Raw genomic sequence first — 19,124 nt, 5'->3', positions numbered from 1 at the left:
ACCTGTCTAGTTAGGATTCTATATTTGGCAAAAGTATATTTCAACAACAAAGGCAAGACAACCTCCAGAATGGGAGAAAATATTTGGAAGTTATTTTATCTGATAAGGGTTTACTATCCAGAATAGATAAAGAACTACAATTCAACAACTAAAAGACAAATGACCCGGGCTTCCCTGGTGGTGCAGTGGTTGAGAGTCTGCCTGCCAATGCGGGGGACGCGGGTTCGTGCCCCAGTCCGGGAAGATCCCACATGCCATGGAGTGGCTGGGCCCGTGAACCATGGCTGCTGAGCCTGCGCGTCCAGTCTGTGCTCCACAATAGGAGAGGCCACAACAGTGAGAGGCCTGTGTACAGCAAAAAAACAAACAAACAAAAACAAAAAAACCACAGTGAGATACCACTTCACCCCTACTAAGATGGCTATAAAATTTAAAGATGCCACAACAAGTGTTGGCAAGCATGTGGGGAAGTTGGAACCCTTGTACATTACTTGTGTGAAAGTAAAAGGATGCAGCCACTATGGAAAACAGTTTGGTGGGTCCTCAAAAAACCTAAACATAAAATTACCGTATGAGCCAGCAATTCTACTCCTAGGTATACCTGTCAGCAGATGAGTGGATCAACAAAATGTGGTGGGTCCACACAGCAGAGTATTATTCAGCCATTAGAGTGAACTACTGATACAGGCTACAACATGCATGAACCTTGAAAACATGATGCTGAGTGAAATAAGCCTGACACGAAAGGGCAAATATCGTGATTCCCTTTTAACCTATAAGGGAAAAGAATCTGAAAAACAATACATATATGTAAAACTGAGTCACTTTGCTGTACACCTGGAACTACCACAACATTGTAAATCAGCTATACTTCAGTAATAAAAAGGATTTTTAAAAAATAAGAGGATTTGATGTAGTATTAGAACCATTCGGTTCCAAATGAAATATAGCATGGAACTCTAGAGATTGCAGGGTGCAGGAGAGGCAGTCTTCGGAGCTCTTTTCTTCCTACTCCTGGGGATTTCGGGCACTGTAGGTGTATTTCTGGAACAGTCAGATGTCGTCTGGATGTGTGGATGTATAGGTACAGCAGTTGGTCTGAGGGAATCTAGGCTCGTGATGAATGAGCCCCAGGTCACAGCACCTCTCCTCACATTTCTGCCTTTTCCGCAGCTTCACCTGCTTGGGATCTCCTGTTCCTCAGGAGGCGTCAGGAGCGAGGAGGGCATGGAGGCTGAGCCGCTAACCGCCCCGTCCCACGTAAGTTGGGCTGCCTTCATTCTTCTTTGTTTTCCGACTGAGAATCCCTGTTTAGTTAAGGGTTCTTAAGGGGTCCGTATCTCAGACACTTCCTCCAATAGACTAGCACTGTTTGTTTGCTTTATTTATAGCTGTAGTTTTATTTCCTTTCATATCAAAGAAACACAACTTGAACAGAGATGTGTGAAATATTGAGGACTCTGATGAGATGCTCTTTCGTCTACAATGAGGAATGACTGAGCACACAGCAAGCTTTCTCCCTTCAAGATGATGACAGAACTGGGATGTTGGTGCCTTTCTGAGGGATTCTCTGGTCCCTGGTGGTCTTGGGTGTGGGGCTGGTGTGTTCATTCCTCCCTGGGGACTGCCTGTGGAGGAGCTTGGGGACAAGTTAGGTAATTATCCAGGAGTAACTGCAACCAAGGCAGGAAGAGCCCCGGGGCAGAATGGGTCCTCTGGGGACAGAGAGATGGGTGGGGGACCCTCCTTCAGCCTCACTCAGCTTCGCCCCTAGATGATCCCTCATACTTTACTTCTACGTATATTCAAAACCCCACCAGAAAGCATAGTCTTTGCTTTTGGCTGTCCTACATATCTTGAAGGATTTAAGAGAAGAAAAGTAGTCTATTGTATTTACCCAGATATTTACTCTTTTTCTTTCTCACTCATCATTCCTGAGATTTAAAGTTTCTCTCTTGTATCCTTTCCCTTCTGCCTGAAGAATTACCTTTAGCATACTTTTAGAGCAGGTCTGCTGGTAACAAATCCTGTTTGTTTAACTTTCTTTCTTTTTTTTTTTTCTTTTTGCGGTATGTGGGCCTCTCACTGTTGTGGCCTCTCCCGTTGCGGAGCACAGGCTCCGGATGCGCAGGCCCAGCGGCCATGGCTCACGGGCCCAGCCGCTCCGCGGCATATGGGATCCTCCCAGACCGGGGCACGAACCCGTATCCCCTGCATCGGCAGGCGGACTCTCAACCACTTGCGCCACCAGGGAGGCCCTGTTTAACTTTCTTTGAGAATGTATTTTTCATCATTCCTGAAAGATATTTTCACCTAATAATTGAAATTCTGGCATGACAGTTCTTTTCTTTCAGCATTAAAAAATCCCCACTATTCCACTGTTGTTTTACCTTCACAGTCTTTGATGAGAAATGCTCAGTTATTCAAATGGGTTTTTTTCTGTGTGTCATCTATATAGATCCTTTTGATGTGTCTAATAAAGGCCTTGCTTCTGTATCTATTGTTTTGTTACTATTAAAATATAATCTCTTCTCCATTTTTTAAATGCCTACCAATATTTTGGAAAAATGTTTTGGAAATTTATTTTAGGTCATAAAACATGGCTAGGTTGGTCTCTTAAGCGTAAAGTTGCACTTGAACTCAGGACTGTTTTTCCCTTCTTCTCCTGCCTTGTATTAGGTTCTAATTATTTCACATAAGTGTAGATTAACTGATTCTCCTTGCTTTAGCTGTTTACAACATACTTGATTTAAATGAAAGTGTTTATGACAGTTTCTAAACTGAAAACATAACAGGGAACTGGTTTCTAGACAGTATGTACTTAATACCATTCCTTTTAGGACTTGTCCAGAATTCAACCTAAATACTACTCACTCCTAGGATGGATTCTGTTCTATCCTGTTTCCTTACCCAAGTGCTATCTGCCTAATCTCTCTTTCTGTCAATATTCGGGAAAGGGAGGGCAGAGATATACATCAGGCTCAAATTTGCTTTGTGTTGTAGACACTGGTGACCTTCAAGGACATACTTGTGAACTTCACGAGGGAGGAGTGGAAGCTGCTGGACCCCGCTCAGCAGCTCATGTACAAAGATGTGATGTTGGAGAACTACAGAAACCTGATGTCCTTGGGTGAGATGGACCTCTGTTTGGGGGGTTTGGGTTCCTCATTGATCAAAAGGTATGGGGAGCCTGAAGCATACATTGGAGTTTGAGCTTGGGGCCAGGGACCTAATTTCTTTGGGGCATGGAACAGGGTTTTCATACTCCTTCTGCTTTTATGAAAAACAAATTGTTTTGGTTTGTTGAATTTTAAGAAATGTATATTTTGCTGCCTCTGTAGCCCTACCTTGTCTACTCTTCAGAGCCCCCCAGGACTATTGAAGGGGCCGGGGTTTGGGGGTGAACTGGGATGCTTCTTTGTGTCCAGCCCAGAGCTCCCAACCCTCGCCCAGTTCTTTATCTTTCACTGGGAACAGGGCATCAGCTTCCCAAGCCAGAGGTGATCCTGCAGTTGGAGAAGGGGGAGGAGCCGTGGCTGATGGAGAGACGGATTCACCAAAAGACCCATCCAGGTGAGGACCAGACCGCCCGTTAGGGGCAGGAGTCCCTGGCGAGAGTGGTCACTAGTTCTCTGCATTTCGAAGGTGAGGACTGGGTTTATTTAGCTTCGGTTTCCCCACTGCTAGTCTGCTTTCTACAGTCTTGTCACACTTCCATTTGCATTCATTAAAATTACCTTTCTGTTTCAGTCCTGGTTCCAGCCCTGTTCATATTGCTTTCCTGATTATTACTACTAACTCAAGCATCTGCGTTCTCTTATCTTTCATAGAATTATTCTGTTATCTTTGCCTGTCTTTCCCCTGTCCTGTGTCCCTGCCCACAGCCTTTGATCCGCTGCTCTGTGTAAGCTCTGCCATGGGACCCCATCGCCTGCCCCTGCTCTGAGTTTGTTTTTTGCCGGTTGCAGCAGAGGCCTCACCAATCCCTGTTGACTTAACCCTCCTTCCCTTCCAGAACTGCTGCTCTCAAAAACACCTGTTTTCTCATTATAATCTAGCTCTTTATTTAATTGTTTTTCATTTTAATCTTAATATCTGTAAAATGCAGACCACTGTGTGGATTCCTAGCATCAGTCCTTTCCCCAGCTTCCCTGTGTAGAGAAGATCAGCCTTCTGGGTTAAGAAGTGAAGGCAGTGCTTCATCTTCCTCCTATTCTGTTCTCTCTGGGCCATGCTGTCTCTGACCCCTGTCTCTAAGCTCAGTGCTCTGATGTCTTTCTCCTTAGCCCAGCCATCTGGGGGGTTGCTGTCTGGATCTTGCTGCCGATGGCCAACTCCATGTGCTGGTGACCCACGTGGGCTCCTGGGGACACATGGCCTCCCAGGCCCGGTGCAGTCTAGGCACCTCGTAATCCTCTGGCACTCACGTCCACTCATGTCAGGCATTTCCCTGTACCTCAGGCTGTGAGTGTGATGTGAATGAAGTTGCCAGCGTCTCAGTCGTCCTCTGTGTTTCGCCTCCAGTCCTTTTTTGTGAAACCTTTTGGCTTATTAAGTACAGGTTCCTTCTTTTTCTGAGCTTCCACTTTGTTTCTACTTTTAAATGTCGTAAATTTTGTTTTTGACTTTTTTTACATAGGGCCTCGTAGGTGACTGTAGCCAGAACCTGTCTCAGGGCAGGTCCCTCAGACACTGGGATGGAACTTGATCAGTCAGCTGCTTTGGGGCCATGGCAGGAAAGACTGTTCTCTGTTTCCTTTCATTTCCCTATTTCTTCCTGTCCTTATTTTTTTCCATTCATGTGTTCAGTTTAGCAGGCTTTCCTGGATGTCTGTTGACAAGTATCCAAAAATAACTGACCATAACCAGCAGTTTAAATTTTTAATGGGAAATTTGTTGTCAAAAGAAATACTGAAATTCCATCTATGTGCTTAATCGACTGGAATTTAAGGGAATCTACAAGCTATGGGAACTTCATTATCAAAATGAAAAATATAATGGGTGATGGCTTTAAAAACTCAGATGATGAATTCATTAATGGATGCTGCAGATTTTGAAGATAACGCATCTGAGTTATCTTCCACATTACAGAACACATGGAAGATTTTTAGGACTTTAATGCATCCGTGTTTTCTGTCACTTTCTCCAGACTTGTCTTTCCATACCCATCCCTACCCCTTATCACACATGTTCATTCTAGAATTTTCCAGTTGGCATTAGTAGTTAGAAAAACTTCTCCATGGGATTCTGATGCACTGGGTGGAGGAGAGGGAAAAGATGGTATATGTCCTGTCAAAACTCATCAAGGTAGAGATGTGTGTATATGTAATGGAGTATTATTTATCCTTAAAAAGGAAGGAAATACTGCCGTTTGCTACAATGTAGATGAACTTTGGGGACATTATGCTGGGTGAAATAAGCCAGTCTCAGAAGGACAAATAGTGTATGATTCCACGTATGTAAGGTACTTGAAGTAGCCAAAATTATAAAGACACAAAGTATAATGGTGATTACTGGGAGCTGGGTTGAGGGGAGATTGGGTCCTTATTGTTTAATAGGTATGGAGTTTCAGTTTTACAAGATGAAAATGGATGGTGGTGATGGCTGTACAACAATGTGAATATACTTAATACTTGAATTGTGCACTTAAAAATGGTTAAGATGGTGCATTTTATGTTATATGTATTGTTTTTTTTTTTTTTTTTTTTTTTTGTGGTATGTGGGCCTCTCACTGCTGTGGCCTCCCCCGTTGCGGAGCACAGGCTCCGGACACGCAGGCTCAGCGGCCATGGCTCACGGGCCCAGCCGCTCCGCGGCATATGGGATCCTCCCAGGCCGGGGCACGAACCCGTATCCCCTGCATCGGCAGGCGGACTCTCAACCACTTGCGCCACCAGGGAGGCCCTATATGTATTGTTTTAATCACAATTTTTTAAAAAAGAAATCAGGGTGGGGAAGAAACTAGCAACTAACAGAGCTGGGAATGAAAATGAGGACTGGGAAAGGGGTTTGGGTTGTACAAAGGAGGCAGTTAGGAGCCTGGCACAGGGATTGTTTACCAGGGATTGTTTCCTGTGGCAGCCAAAACAAAGTTCCACAAACTGGGTGGCTTAAATCAACACATTTATTGTTTCACAGTTCTAGAGGTCAGAAGTCTCTAGAACTGCGTGGGCAGGCCGTGTGCCTTCTGGGGCTCCAAGGGAGGGTCCTTCCCGCCTCTTCCAGCTCTGGTGCCCCAGGTGCCCCTTGGCTTGTAGACACATCACCTCACCCAGCCTCCATCTTCACATGGCCTCCTCCCCTGTGTGTCTGCCTCTGTATCTTCTCTCCTCTTCTTGTAAGGACACCAGTCAGACTGGATTAGGGCCCTCCTACACCAGTACTACTGCATCTTAACTAATGACATCTGCAATGATCCTATTTCCAAATAACTAATGACATCTGCAATGATCCTATTTCCAAATAAGGTCATAACCTGTGATACTGGGGGTTCAGACTTCAGCATATCTTCTCTGGGGAACACAATTCACCCCATACACCAAGTAAGAGTAGAGTATTGCCCCACTTATGTAGGAAGAGGTGGTATTGGGTAAATAGTGGATTTTTTTCTAGATTTCAGAACCAAACATTTTAGCTGAAAGGCATTGAGAAACAAACGCAGGCTCTGAACCAGGGAAAATAATTTGCAGTAATACGCATGCATATAAACAGAAGGGCGAAAAGTCCAGGAGAATGTGAGTTAGGGTTCAGGTTCTGAGTTAGTGTCCTGCGTTAGTCCTGTCAGTTTTAATTAAGTCTTGGTGTCTCAAAACAAAGGAATCAAAGTAGAAGATGGGGATGATGATAACAGTGAGCATTACAAACCATACTGCTTCAGTGATGAGCTCCCACCTTATACGATACTTAGGATAACCTTATAGGTCCTTAGATGACAGAGAAGCAATATGATTTTTGAAAAGTTTAGCAACTTGTCTAAATTCACCACTAGTAGTAGCAAAGCGTAGGTTAGAACCTGTATCTGGGTCCCTTCTGTGCAGTCGCCCTGCCAGCCGACCCCATGACCTTTCTGAGAGGTTTGCTCTGTCAGTCACATGTCATCATTCTGTACTGCTTTGGTGGATAGATAGAAGTCATTTCCTGCCACATGGCTGCTTTCATGGTTTAGGAATGTGAAGAATTCACGTCGGAGAAGGGCCTGGCAGCAAGGAGACACATCAGGTTCTTGTATCATTAATAGTTGGGTTAGATCGTGGCAGTGCAGTGCTTTCTGGGTTTCCTTCATTGCCACCCCAGCACTGAATATCCTGATCCCATGTGTCATAGCCAGTCCTGTGGCTTCTCTTACCCTCTTTGCTCCTTTTATGTGCATATTATAACCCGGCCCGTTTCCTGTTAATGGACCTTCCTTCCCTTTCTCACTCTCTGTCAAGGTTACAAAACCATATTTAAAAGCAACTCTGCGTGACTTACATACTTTTTTCTACATATATCCTGCCATTCTGACCTTAATACTTTTCTTAGTTATGCAAAGCTTTTCCATTTCTTTCAGATTTGGAGACTGCAGTTGAAGTTAAATCATCAACTTCTAGTAAGAGCATTTCTAAAGATAAACACTCTTGTGATGTTAAAATGAAAAGAATGGCAAAGAGTGATCTCTGGTATTTGTCCCTGGAAGAAGTCTGGACACGTGAAGGTCAGTTGGACAGGCCCCAGGACAGCCAGGAGAGACATCTGAGGCAAGTGGCATTCACCCAAAAGAAAGCACTTCCTCAGGAGAGAGTCTGTGAAAATGGGAAATACGGGGGAAACTGTCTTCTTCCTGCTCAGCTAGTACTGCGAGAGTATTTCCATAAACATGACTCACATCCTAAAAGTTTGAAACATGATTTGGTTTTCAGTGGTCATCAGGAAAGTTATGCAAGCAACAGTAATGACTGTGGTCAAACCTTCTGTCAAAACATTCACCTTCTTCAATTTGCAAGAACTCAAGCAGGAGATAAATCATACAGATGCCCTGATAACAACTCTCTTACTCATGGTACATCCCTTGGTATATCAAAGGGTACGCATAGAGAGAAACCCTATGAATGTAAGGAATGTGGAAAATTCTTCAGCTGGCGCTCTAATCTTACCAGGCACCGGCTTATTCATACTGGAGAAAAACCCTATGAATGTAAAGAATGTGGAAAATCTTTCAGCCGGAGTTCTCACCTCATTGGACATCAAAAGACTCATACTGGTGAGGAACCCTATGAATGTAAAGAATGTGGGAAGTCCTTCAGCTGGTTCTCTCACCTTGTTACCCATCAGAGGACTCACACAGGAGACAAACTGTACACATGTAATCAGTGTGGAAAGTCCTTTGTTCACAGCTCCAGGCTTATTCGGCACCAGAGAACTCATACTGGAGAGAAACCTTACGAGTGTGCCGAATGTGGGAAGTCTTTCAGACAGAGCACGCATCTCATTCTGCACCAGAGAACCCATGTTAGGGTGCGGCCCTACGAATGCAGTGACTGCGGGAAGTCTTACAGCCAGAGGTCTCACCTTGTCGTCCATCATAGAACTCACACTGGGCTGAAGCCCTTTGAGTGCAAAGATTGTGGAAAATGCTTTAGTCGAAGCTCTCACCTTTTCTCACATCAGAGAACCCATACTGGGGAGAAACCATATGCATGCCATGACTGTGGAAAATCCTTCAGCCAGAGTTCTGCCCTCATTGTGCACCAGAGAATTCATACTGGGGAGAAACCATATGAATGCTGTCAGTGTGGGAAAGCCTTCATTCGGAAGAATGATCTTATTAAGCACCAGAGGGTTCATGTTGGAGAAGAGACCTATAAATGTAATCAGTGTGGGATCATCTTCAGCCAGAACTCTCCACGTATAGTATATCAAATAGCTCACACAGGAGAGCAGTTCCTGACATGTAATCGGTGTGGGACAGCACTTGTTAATAGCCCTAACCTTATTAGATACCAGACAAATCATATTAGAGAAAATGCATATTAATGTAATAAATATGGAATTCTTCACAAAGAGCAATAACTTTATTTAGCGTTGGAGAACTCCTTCTGGAGAGGAGCTGCTTTCAGTCTTGTTACTACCCTTTCGTGCACTAGAGAATTGGTCCTGGAGGGGGAAAAACACACAAATTTCACTTTAGTATATCAGATTGTCTTCTTTTCCCAAATTCCCACAAAAGTAGTTGGCCTGGGAGCCTTCTTCACCCAGCATTGAATGCTAAAATCTGAGAAGGAACCATTAAGTAAGTGAGTTATTGATAGATGATCCAGCTTTGTCTCCTTCAAAAAAATAAATGAGGGCCTCCCTGGTGGCGCAGTGGTTGAGAGTCCGCCTGCCGATGCAGGGGATACGGGTTCGTGCCCCGGTCTGGGAGGATCCCATATGCCGCGGAGCGGCTGGGCCCGTGGGCCATGGCCGCTGGGCCTGCGCGTCCGGAGCCTGTGCTCCGCAACGGGAGAGGCCACAACAGTGAGAGGCCCGCATACCGCAAAAAGAAAAAAAAGAAAAAAAAAATAAAATAAAAAAATAAATGAGAGTTCTACCTCAAAAAGGCAAATAAATGAGAGTTGCTGCTGAAGGGAATAAAAAATGGGTATAGTTATTGTAACAAACAATGGAAAATGATATTCCAGTGAATTAAGATGCCACTTTTTACTTGATTGTCCCTCTCTCCTGGGACACTTTGTAGTGTTTAGTCTGTTTTATGTGTCTGATATAAACCACATTTTGATTAGCAGCAGGGACAATCTTATCATGTGAGTCAGAGAAGGAAGAACATATTTACTACTGTTAGTATCCAGTTTAAATATATTTGCATGTGGGTAACAATTGAAAACGTATCTATGGATAAATGAGCAGAATTGACTTGTTAGATAAGGGAATTATGAGTGAGTTTTATAGTCTATTAGGTGTCACTGTAATAATTATTTGAAGACGCTTTTAAATATTAAAAAAGGATATCCAGTTTCTCCTGTTCTACCATCAAGGAAGCTTGAGAACCTCCTGCTAGCAAACTTTCCCATTAATTCTAAGTTGTTTGGGGTCATAGAGTTGTTCTCCTTGGGACAGGCTGCTAAAGACTCTTGGGAGGTTAAACACAATGATCCTCTGGATGTTGGAACCTAAAGGAGCATTGGGTACTTGGAACACGCCAGGGAGAGGCTCCATTTGAGTGGGAGCAGGTACCCAGGCAATACTTGGAGCAAGTATGCTCCTAAAATAGACACAGCACTGCTTGTATCTTTATGAAGAAAACAGTGGTTAAGAGTATACGTCTGAGCTGGGCTCCCCAAGTTGAACTCCCACCTCTGTCCTTCCCTTGCTGAGTGAACTTGGGCATGCTGCCTAGCTGCTCTGTGCCTAACTTACAGATGTCCTCCTCTGCAAATTAGGGATACCATTACTTACCTCATGGGATCGTGGTGAGGAGCAAACAAGTAAACATATAAAGAGCTTAGAACATGCCTCATGTGTATGAAGTGCTTTATTACATTAGGTGTGATTGTTAACATTACATTATTGCCCCACCTAGTGTCTGTCATTCACTTTAAACGGCTTGATTGCCAGTAAGAACTGATGGAGTTCTCACTTCCCTTCCAGTCACACATGTCTTCCCTTTTACCTGCATCAGAACTTACCAACCAAGGAAATCACTGACCCATAGGGGGTATATGGATGCATTTCTGAGGATCAGTAAACAGCTTTTTTTTTTTTTTTTTTTTTTTTTTTTTTTTTTGCGGTACGCGGGCCTCCCACTGCTGCGGCCCCTCCCGTTGTGGGGCACAGGCCCAGCGGCCACGGCTCACGGGCCCAGCCGCCCCGCAGCACGCGGGATCCTCCCAGACCAGGGCACGAACCCGCGTCCCCCGCATCGGCAGACGGACCCTCAATCACTGCGCCACCAGGGAAGCCCAGTAAACAGCTTTTAATATTGCATGCAAAAGCATTCTCTTTGTACGGAGGTTTTCCCTTTAAGAGAGAGGAACCTAATCTTCAGATTCTCTGGTAAGTCCATGACCCAAAAAAGATTTAGAAAGAGAATCTGTTTTAATTCTCTGTTTCATTCTGTAAATGGATCTTGTGTGTGTAGGGACTGACCATTATTTGCCACTTTCCAGCAAACAATGTGTATGTGTTAGATGCTCACTGATTGTTGAATGATACAAAGATTGTTGAGAATAACAGGACGACGACCTTGCTGTCTCTCCCAGGACTAATCTAGAAATGCTTGTTAGACTCGAGAGACCTGAGAACTGCAGGAGCAAGAGGCCACAGCTCACTCTTCTGGCACAGTTGGGATGAAGGCCTCACGTTTTGAGAACCTCCTGGCGCCTCAGTTATGGCTGAGTAACTCCTCAGTGATTACACACCATTCACGTATGTAACATACTCCTACCAGAAGTGGTTTTCATTACAAGCAGTGGTTCTCTGTGGGCGTAAAAGACGAGCCCTGTAGATGGGCCTCTTAGAATTTCCGATTACCTATGGCTCAGTTTTCCTGAACTGTGTAGTGGAGATACTGCTGGTACCTATGTCCGAGGATAGTTGTATGGATTAAGTGAGATACTGTGTAAAGTACTTGAAACAGTGCCTGGCACATAGGAAGTACTGTATGTCTTAGCTATTAATAATAATAATATTACTATTATTAACACCCTAAGGAATGTATGTCTGTGGATGATCACTGAAACATTACTTATAATACTGCAAAATTTGTAATATGAAAAATGTATAATAGAAAAATTTTTATTTATAGACATTAAGGTTACACAAACAGAAAGCTTGGTAACATGAAAAATGTTCTTGTGATGTACAAAAAATGCATGATAAATAATTGTCAATACTGAGTAAGCTCAGATATGTAAAAATAAATGAATTTCAAAAAATTGAAATGAATCTTGCTCAAAACTCTAAGGAGATTTGTCAAAAGATTAATAGCAATTAACCTACATATTGGGAGAATTGGTGTTTGCTTTTCTTTTTCTTTTCTTTTTTTTGTACTTTTCAAAGTCTCTTCAGAGAATATATATTACTTTCAGCATCAGGAAAACAATCTTTTCAGTGATGGAATATTTTCTCTTCAAAAGTTCTTGTCTACAAATAAGCTACTGGAACTTTAATAAGGGAATTTGGCAAGGTTGCAGGATACAAGATCAATATACAAAAATTGATATGTACAAGCAGTGAACAATTTGTAAATGAAATCAGAAATACAATCTCACAATGATACAAAAATATGAAATACTTAGATATGTTTAATGAATTGAGCAAGATCTGTACAGTGAAAGTATAAAACATTGCTGAAAGAAATTCAAGAACACATAATAGAGAGCATGTAATAAATATTATAAGTGAAGAAATACACCATGGTCAAGGATGGACAAACTCAATATAGTAGGAGTGCAATTCTCCACAAACTAATCTTTTTTGTGTGTGTGTGTGTGTGTGTGTGTGTGTGTGTGGTTCACGGGCCTCTCACTGTTGTGGCCTCTTCTGTTGTGGAGCACAGGCTCCGGACGCACAGGCTCAGCAGCCATGGCTCACAGGCCCAGCCGCTCCGTGGCATGTGGGATCCTCCCAGACCAGGGGACGAACCCGTGTCCCCTGCATCAGCAGGGGGACTCTCAACCACTGCACCACCAGGGAAGCCCCCACAAACTAATCTTTAAGTTCAGGGGCATTTGTGTGGAAACTGGCAAGCTAATCAGGAAGTTATATGGAAATGCAAATGACCTAGAATAACTGAAGAACTTTTTTTAAAAGGATAAGGTGGTAGGGCCTACAATACCTAATTTCAAAGTTTACTATAGAACTATACTAATAAAATGCTGGCATGAGGGTGGATATAGATCAATAAAACAGGATAGAGAGTTCAGAAATTGACCTACACATATACTGTCAATTAAATTTTGACATGAGAGCCAAAATAACTCAATGTGGAAAAGACATTCTTTTAAATGAAGGGTGGTGTGACAACTGGATATTTGTATGGAAAAAACCCTCCCCTTATCTCACATCACATCCAGAAATAACTCAAAATGCATTGCAGGGCTCCCCTGGTGGCGCAGTGGTTGAGAGTCCGCCTGCCGATGCAGGGGACATGGGTTCGTGCCCTGGTCCGGGAAGATCCCACATGCCGCGGAGCGGCTAGGCCCGTGAGCCATGGCCGCTGAGCCTGCGCATCTGGAGCCTGGGCTCCACAACAGGAGAGGCCACAGCAGTGAGAGGCCTGCGTATAGCAAAAAAAAAAAAAAAAAAAGCATTGCAACCCTAAATGCAAAAGCTAGAATTTTTCAGTATCTGGAAGAAAACATAGGAGAAAATGTTTATGACCCTGGGCTAAGTAAAGATAGAACAAAACACATGAATCATAAAAGAAAAATGATAAATTGGACTTAATAAAAATTTTAAAACTTCTCTTTTGAAAAGAACATGAAAAGGCAATCCGTAGACTGGTATATTAACAATATGTATATCTGACAAGGGCTTGTATCCAGAATACAAAGGATGCTCATAACTAACTCATAAATTATACAGTAAGAAGGTGAACAAAAAAATGTGCAAATGATTTGCCAGATGCTTCACAAAAGAATGTGTATAGATGTCCAGTAAACCCTTGTAAAAATGCTCGACAGCATCAGTCATTAGGGAAATGCAAGTCAAAACCAGGAGGAGATAGGACTTCACATCTAGTAGCATGACTAAGATAAAAAAAGATAAGGCTAGTTATTGAGGATTGGAGAGATTGGAACCCTCACACGTTGCTGGTGGGATTATAGAATAGTACAGCCACTTTGGAGAACAGTTTGGCATGTCTTCAAAAGGCTAAACATACAGTTACCACGTGACCCATCAATTCCATTCCTAGGTAAATAACCAAGAGAAGTGAAAATATGTCCATGCAAAAATGTGTGCCTGAATGTTAAGCGTTGTGATCGCCTAAAACCAGAACAAACACAAATACAGTAAATTCAACAGATATCATGTATAATAATTAACAGCATGTGAGTAGATAAACACATTGTAGTCTAGCCCTGCAAGGCTAAATGGTTAAATCTTAAAAGCATTCTAAGAATTCAGACACAAAGGAGTACATACTATATGACTCCCATGTATAAAATTCTAGAAAGCGTAATAGATAAAGGAGAGAGGTTGGGGGTCACCTGTGGCCCGGGTGGGAGAGCAATTGACTGCAAACAGGACCATAAGGGGACCACTGGGAGTGACCTGTGTCTTGGTTGTGGTAGTGGTTCCATGACTGTCTTCATTCGTTAAACTCATTGAACTGGACACTTTAGCTGGATCCAGGTTGTTGTGTGTAACCTTTAACCTCAATAAAGTTATTTTTAAAAAATCGGAAAACCAAGGATTTCTGGGAAACAAGAAAATCTGCAGCTCCAAGCGAACGCTAATAACGAACGTATGGTGGTTTTTATTTTTGTAACGCATCTTCATCATAGACAGCTTGATATGAGATAGCCGATCTGCGAAGCCCCTTAATGCATTAGGTTATTTCTGTCTATAGCCCTATGAGGAGCATAATATTATTCCCCTACAGTTAAGGGCACTAGAGTTTGGAAATTTTAAGTAATTTGCCCCGAATCATGTAGCTAGTAAATGGTAGAGCTTCATTTGAAAAACAGCCAGCAGGGACTTCCCTGGTGGCGCAGTGGCTAAGAATCCACCTGCCAATGCAGGGGACACGGGTTCGAGCCCTGGTCTGGGAAGATCCCACATGCCGGGGAGCAACTAAGCCCATGCGCCACAACTACTGAGCCTGCGCTCTAGAGCCCGCACGCCACAACTCCTGAGCCCGTGCTCCGCAGCAAGAGAAGCCACTGCAATGAGAAGCCCGCGCACTGCAACAAAGAGTAGACCCCGCTCGCCACAACTAGTGGAAGCCCGCGTGCAGTAACAAAGACCCAATGCAGCCAAAAAACAAAAAAAGAAAGAAAAACAACCAGCAGACCTTAAAATAGAAAGATTATCCTGGATTGTTGTGTGGGCCTAATGTCATCACACGAGTCCTTAAAGGTGGAAGAGGGAGACAGAAAAGGAGACCAGAGTGACGCAGCGCGAGGAGGACTCAGCCCTCTGTTGCTGGTTCTGAAGGTGGAAGATGGGGGCCTGAGCCAAGAAGTGCTCGCGGCCTCTAAAATCTCGAAAAGGCAAGGAGAGGGTTTTCCCCACCAGCCTCCAGAAGGGCATGCAGCCCTGCCAATGCTTTGCTTTAGCCCAGGAAGACCTGTGTCGTACCTTCGACCTTCAGAACTGTAAGATAATAAATGTGTGTGGTTTTAAGCTACCAAGTTTGTGGTGTTTTGTTACAGCAGCACAGAAAACTAACACAACATGAGAACTTAGCAGATAACAGGGATTGGTTAACAAATCATTGGGCAAAGGATGCTAACTCTACATTTCAACCTAAAACCTGCAGAGCCTTCCTTTCCACGTTTAATATTTAATCTATTTTTTAAAAATAAATTTATTTTTATTTTTGGCTGTGTTGGGTCTTCGTTGGTGCACGCGGGCTTTCTCTAGCTGCGGGGAGCTGGGGCTATTCTTTGTTGCAGTGTGCGGCCTTCTCATTGCGGTGGCTTCTCTTGTTGCGGAACACGGGCTCTAGGTGCGCAGGCTTCAGTAGTTGTGGCACACGGGCTCAGTAGTTGTGGCGCACGGGCTTAGTTGCTCCACCGTGTGTGGGATCTTCCTGGACCAGGGCTCGAACCCATGTCCCCTGCGTTGGCAGGAGGATTCTTCACCACTGCGCCACCAGGGACGTCCCATATTTAATCTATTTAGAACTTATTGTACATATATTGTGAGACAGGAGTTTTTTCCTATTCTTGTATAGCTATCTCATTGCTCCTGCACGATTTTTATTTATTTATTTATTTATTTATTTTTGGCTTGCACAATTTATTGAAAAGTTTGTCTCTTCCACAATATTTTCCTCCAATATTTTATTATGAAAAATTTCAAACATACAGAAAAGTTGAAACAATTTTACAGCGAGTACTGATATTCCAAACTCAAGATGTTGCCTACTGTGTTGAACTTGCTCTGATGGTGCAAAAGCCATAGGGGTACCACTATGGGCACTCCCCATGCATCCAGGAAGTGGCACCAAAGACATTTATTAGTCATCATTATGTTCTTCATCATCACATTCACAGTTAAAAAAAGAAGAGAAAAGGACCAATTTCACTTCTGGATGTCCTTGATGGAGCAGTGAAAACTAATTTTATTAAATCTTAACTCTTGAGTCCATATCTTTTGAGTATCTATGCAACAAATATTCTGTGCTGCGTCCTGAAGTTCCATATCTGTCTCCAGAAAATGCACTTGAGTGATTATGTGAGTTGGGAGCTGAACTTTGCGTGAAAGTAGGACTGAAAGGTGAGGCAGACATATTCTCAACTGCCAACCAAGTAAGCTGTCACACAAGGGGAACAAGTGCCAGCATTGTCTGCCAATACAAAGCTAGAGTTTTCAAGTGCAAACAGAATTTTGGAAATCTTGTATCTGCCACTGTGAACTTCACAGATTCCCAGTACTTAAGATCAATGATGATATTGATGAATACGAGCTTTCATGTTGTATAAGGAGAGGTGTCAGTGTTTGGAAGATCTGCATTAGTCAGTGAACCAATATTTTCCAAATGACCAAAGCATGTTGTTACAAAATCATGCCTGATAAAACTATGCATTCAAAGTGCAAGACAGACCAATGGGTTCTAATATAATAGAGTAGAAAAAGCTCACCTCTCTGGTTTCAGATCGTACACTGAAACTGACCTATTCCTTGTTCAGCTTTTACTACAAAGAATATGCAGTTATCTAAGTATATTAAAATACCCTGTCCTTTTCCAACTATTGATACATACCTATGTGAGGCCAGATTTTTTTATATATTGATACTTCCACATAAGCAACACATGCAACAGAGTGAACGCAGAAGCACATATGAGACTCCAGCTGTTTTATATTAAGCCAGACATTTAAAGGATTCCCCCACCCCCATCCCCAAAGGAAGACAATACCACTCCTAATTTTCCCGGAAAATAAATGTCACTTATACAACGGAACGAATCTTTGCGTTATTAAAGTATAAATTAGGACTTTTACCATTTGGAAAAGCAGGAACCTTAGAACACTTTTAACTGAACTTATACGCCTCCCGCCTTTGCGCTATTGCTGTCGATTATTTTAATCCTCTGTATCACTGAAAGTCTGCGCGCCCACGCCCAGGGGTGGGGCGGGAAGGGCCTGCGCTTCGCGGCCGCAGCGCCCCCTCCCGGCGGCCCTCGGCTGGAGCCGCCCCGCGCAGGAGGAACGCCCGCAGAGGCTTCCGGGAGTTGTAGTTCGTCCTGCCCTCGGGTCATCCTGACGCATTTCCTGTGCGTCCGTAGCGGCAGCCGTCGGCTCGGCTCCCGCCGGGAGAACCCTGGTTGGTGTTTTGCGTCCCCTGCCCGTCGTGGCGACCTGAGCTGGAGCGTGCCGACTTCGTCTGCCCGAGGGCCGTCGCCGAAGCACCCGGAGCGGGCGCCGCACAGTCGAGAGCGAGGACCGACGGCTCTGGCTGCAGATCCGGGAGGTCGGCTGCGGAGCCGTTCTCCCCCGTATTTCCCGCTGCCGGTTCAGGGCTTGGGGGGGCCGCGCGCGCCGAGTCCCTCCTGTGTCAGGGCGGCGAGACCGTGCAGACTAGTCTGGCCTCCCCCGCGCCTGCACTGAGCCGATCGCGTGTGTGTAGGTGGGGGCGGAGCTGGGGAACCCCGCCGCTGCGTGAGGGAAGGAGGCCCGGCCGTGGGAAGGGAGGGGCGGGTCCTCGGGGGGGCAGGAGGGTCCCGCGTGGGCGTGGGAGTGGCGGGGAGACCGGTTCCCTCACGGTTCTCTTCTCTCGCAGCCGTCGGGTCCTGCCACCCACCACAGGGCGCACAAAACTGGCCGTGAGGATGGCCGCCAGGGTCCGGACGGCTGCCGTCTGGGTGAGTCGGGGGTTTTTCTCTCGTTTCTGAAAAGCGCCCTGAACACCACGTGTGCTCATCCATCTTTTCCAGGGTCGGAGCTTGCGTGGGGCTTCCAAGCCACTGCGCCTCCTTTAAGATGACGTTGGGTCGTCCAGAAGTGCTTCTCGTCGTCAGACTTACTTTACTCCTTCTTTCAGTCTCTTTTCTGCCAATTCTGTACCTTGAGCCTTGAGGGGTCATCATCCATTTTCCAATTTCTTCGACACATATTTTCTTAGTTTTTTTCTTTCCGTGTCTTAAGATTTTGGGGCCTCATTTGGGAAGTTATGCATTTGTCCCTTCAGTTATTCAACAGTTTTGTTTATTGTCTTTTGTTTGCTGGACCCTGGGGCAGGCGCTAAAGGTGCGAAGATAGGTCGTTCCTGCTTTGGAAGAGCCACGGTCTGGTGGGAATTGTGGGCAAGAAAGTGTATGAGCACAATGGCACGTTAGGGGTCCTCCGAGAGCCGGCCGTGGAGACACACAGCGCAGGGCCAGTTTTGGAAGTAAGGACACCCCAAGAAATGCTTCAGGGATTAATAAGGGAGTCTTAAACTGAGATTTGAAAGGTGAATGAGGTGAATAAGGGACTGAAGGTCAGCCTAGGAAAAGGAAGCAACGTGCAAATTTGAGAGGCTTGAAGTGATGTAGTATGTTGGTGACCTTGGAACACTTTACAGTTGCTGAAATGTAGAGTTTATGGTTTTGTAGGTGACGGTGGTGGTGCAGTGTGTCTTAAGAAATGAGGCCAGAGCCATAGGCAGAGATTGGATCGTAGAGGGCTTTGAGGATCACATTAAAAACTTGGATTTGGGGACTTCCCTGGTGGTCCAGTGGTTAGGACTTGGTGCTTTCACTGCCATGGCCCCGGGTTCAATCCCTGGTCGGGGAACTAAAATCCCACAAGCTGCACGGCGCGGCCAAAAAAAAAAAAAATACTTGGATTTTATCCTCTAGGGAGAAAGATGGTAGGCTCAGAAGCAACTGGACTTGGTAACTAGTTGGGTGCTGGTGGTGAGCAAGCTAGAAGAGCCAGGCATAACTGCTGGAGGTCTGCTCTGTGGGCCTGGGTTGGAAGTGGTACCATTCT

At 44.5% G+C, this 19,124-nt stretch overlaps 1 protein-coding gene across 4 annotated transcripts in view; it reads left to right on the top strand.

Moving 5' to 3' along the window:
- ZNF10 (zinc finger protein 10) overlaps window positions 1-19,124 on the top strand; it is a 63,366-nt gene that overhangs the window by 5,879 nt on the left and 38,363 nt on the right. For 2 of the 4 annotated variants that reach the window (XM_060119204.1, XM_060119209.1), the window contains exons 1-2: window positions 17,540-17,622; window positions 17,932-18,013. In XM_060119204.1, coding sequence (XP_059975187.1) covers window positions 17,981-18,013 — 33 coding nt within the window. In that variant the 5' untranslated portion in view covers window positions 17,540-17,622; window positions 17,932-17,980. Of the gene's footprint in view, window positions 1-1,173; window positions 1,261-3,003; window positions 3,131-3,477; window positions 3,574-7,549; window positions 17,623-17,931; window positions 18,014-19,124 lie in introns of those variants that run through there. The other 2 variants (XM_060119208.1, XM_060119205.1) reach the window with 2 other exon arrangements.

Source organism: Mesoplodon densirostris, chromosome 15 (assembly GCF_025265405.1).
Source record: "Mesoplodon densirostris isolate mMesDen1 chromosome 15, mMesDen1 primary haplotype, whole genome shotgun sequence".
NCBI classification, from domain to species: Eukaryota; Metazoa; Chordata; class Mammalia; order Artiodactyla; family Ziphiidae; genus Mesoplodon; species Mesoplodon densirostris.
The sequence above is the reverse complement of the archived record's forward strand: the minus strand, read 5'-3'. Positions and strand labels throughout refer to the sequence as shown.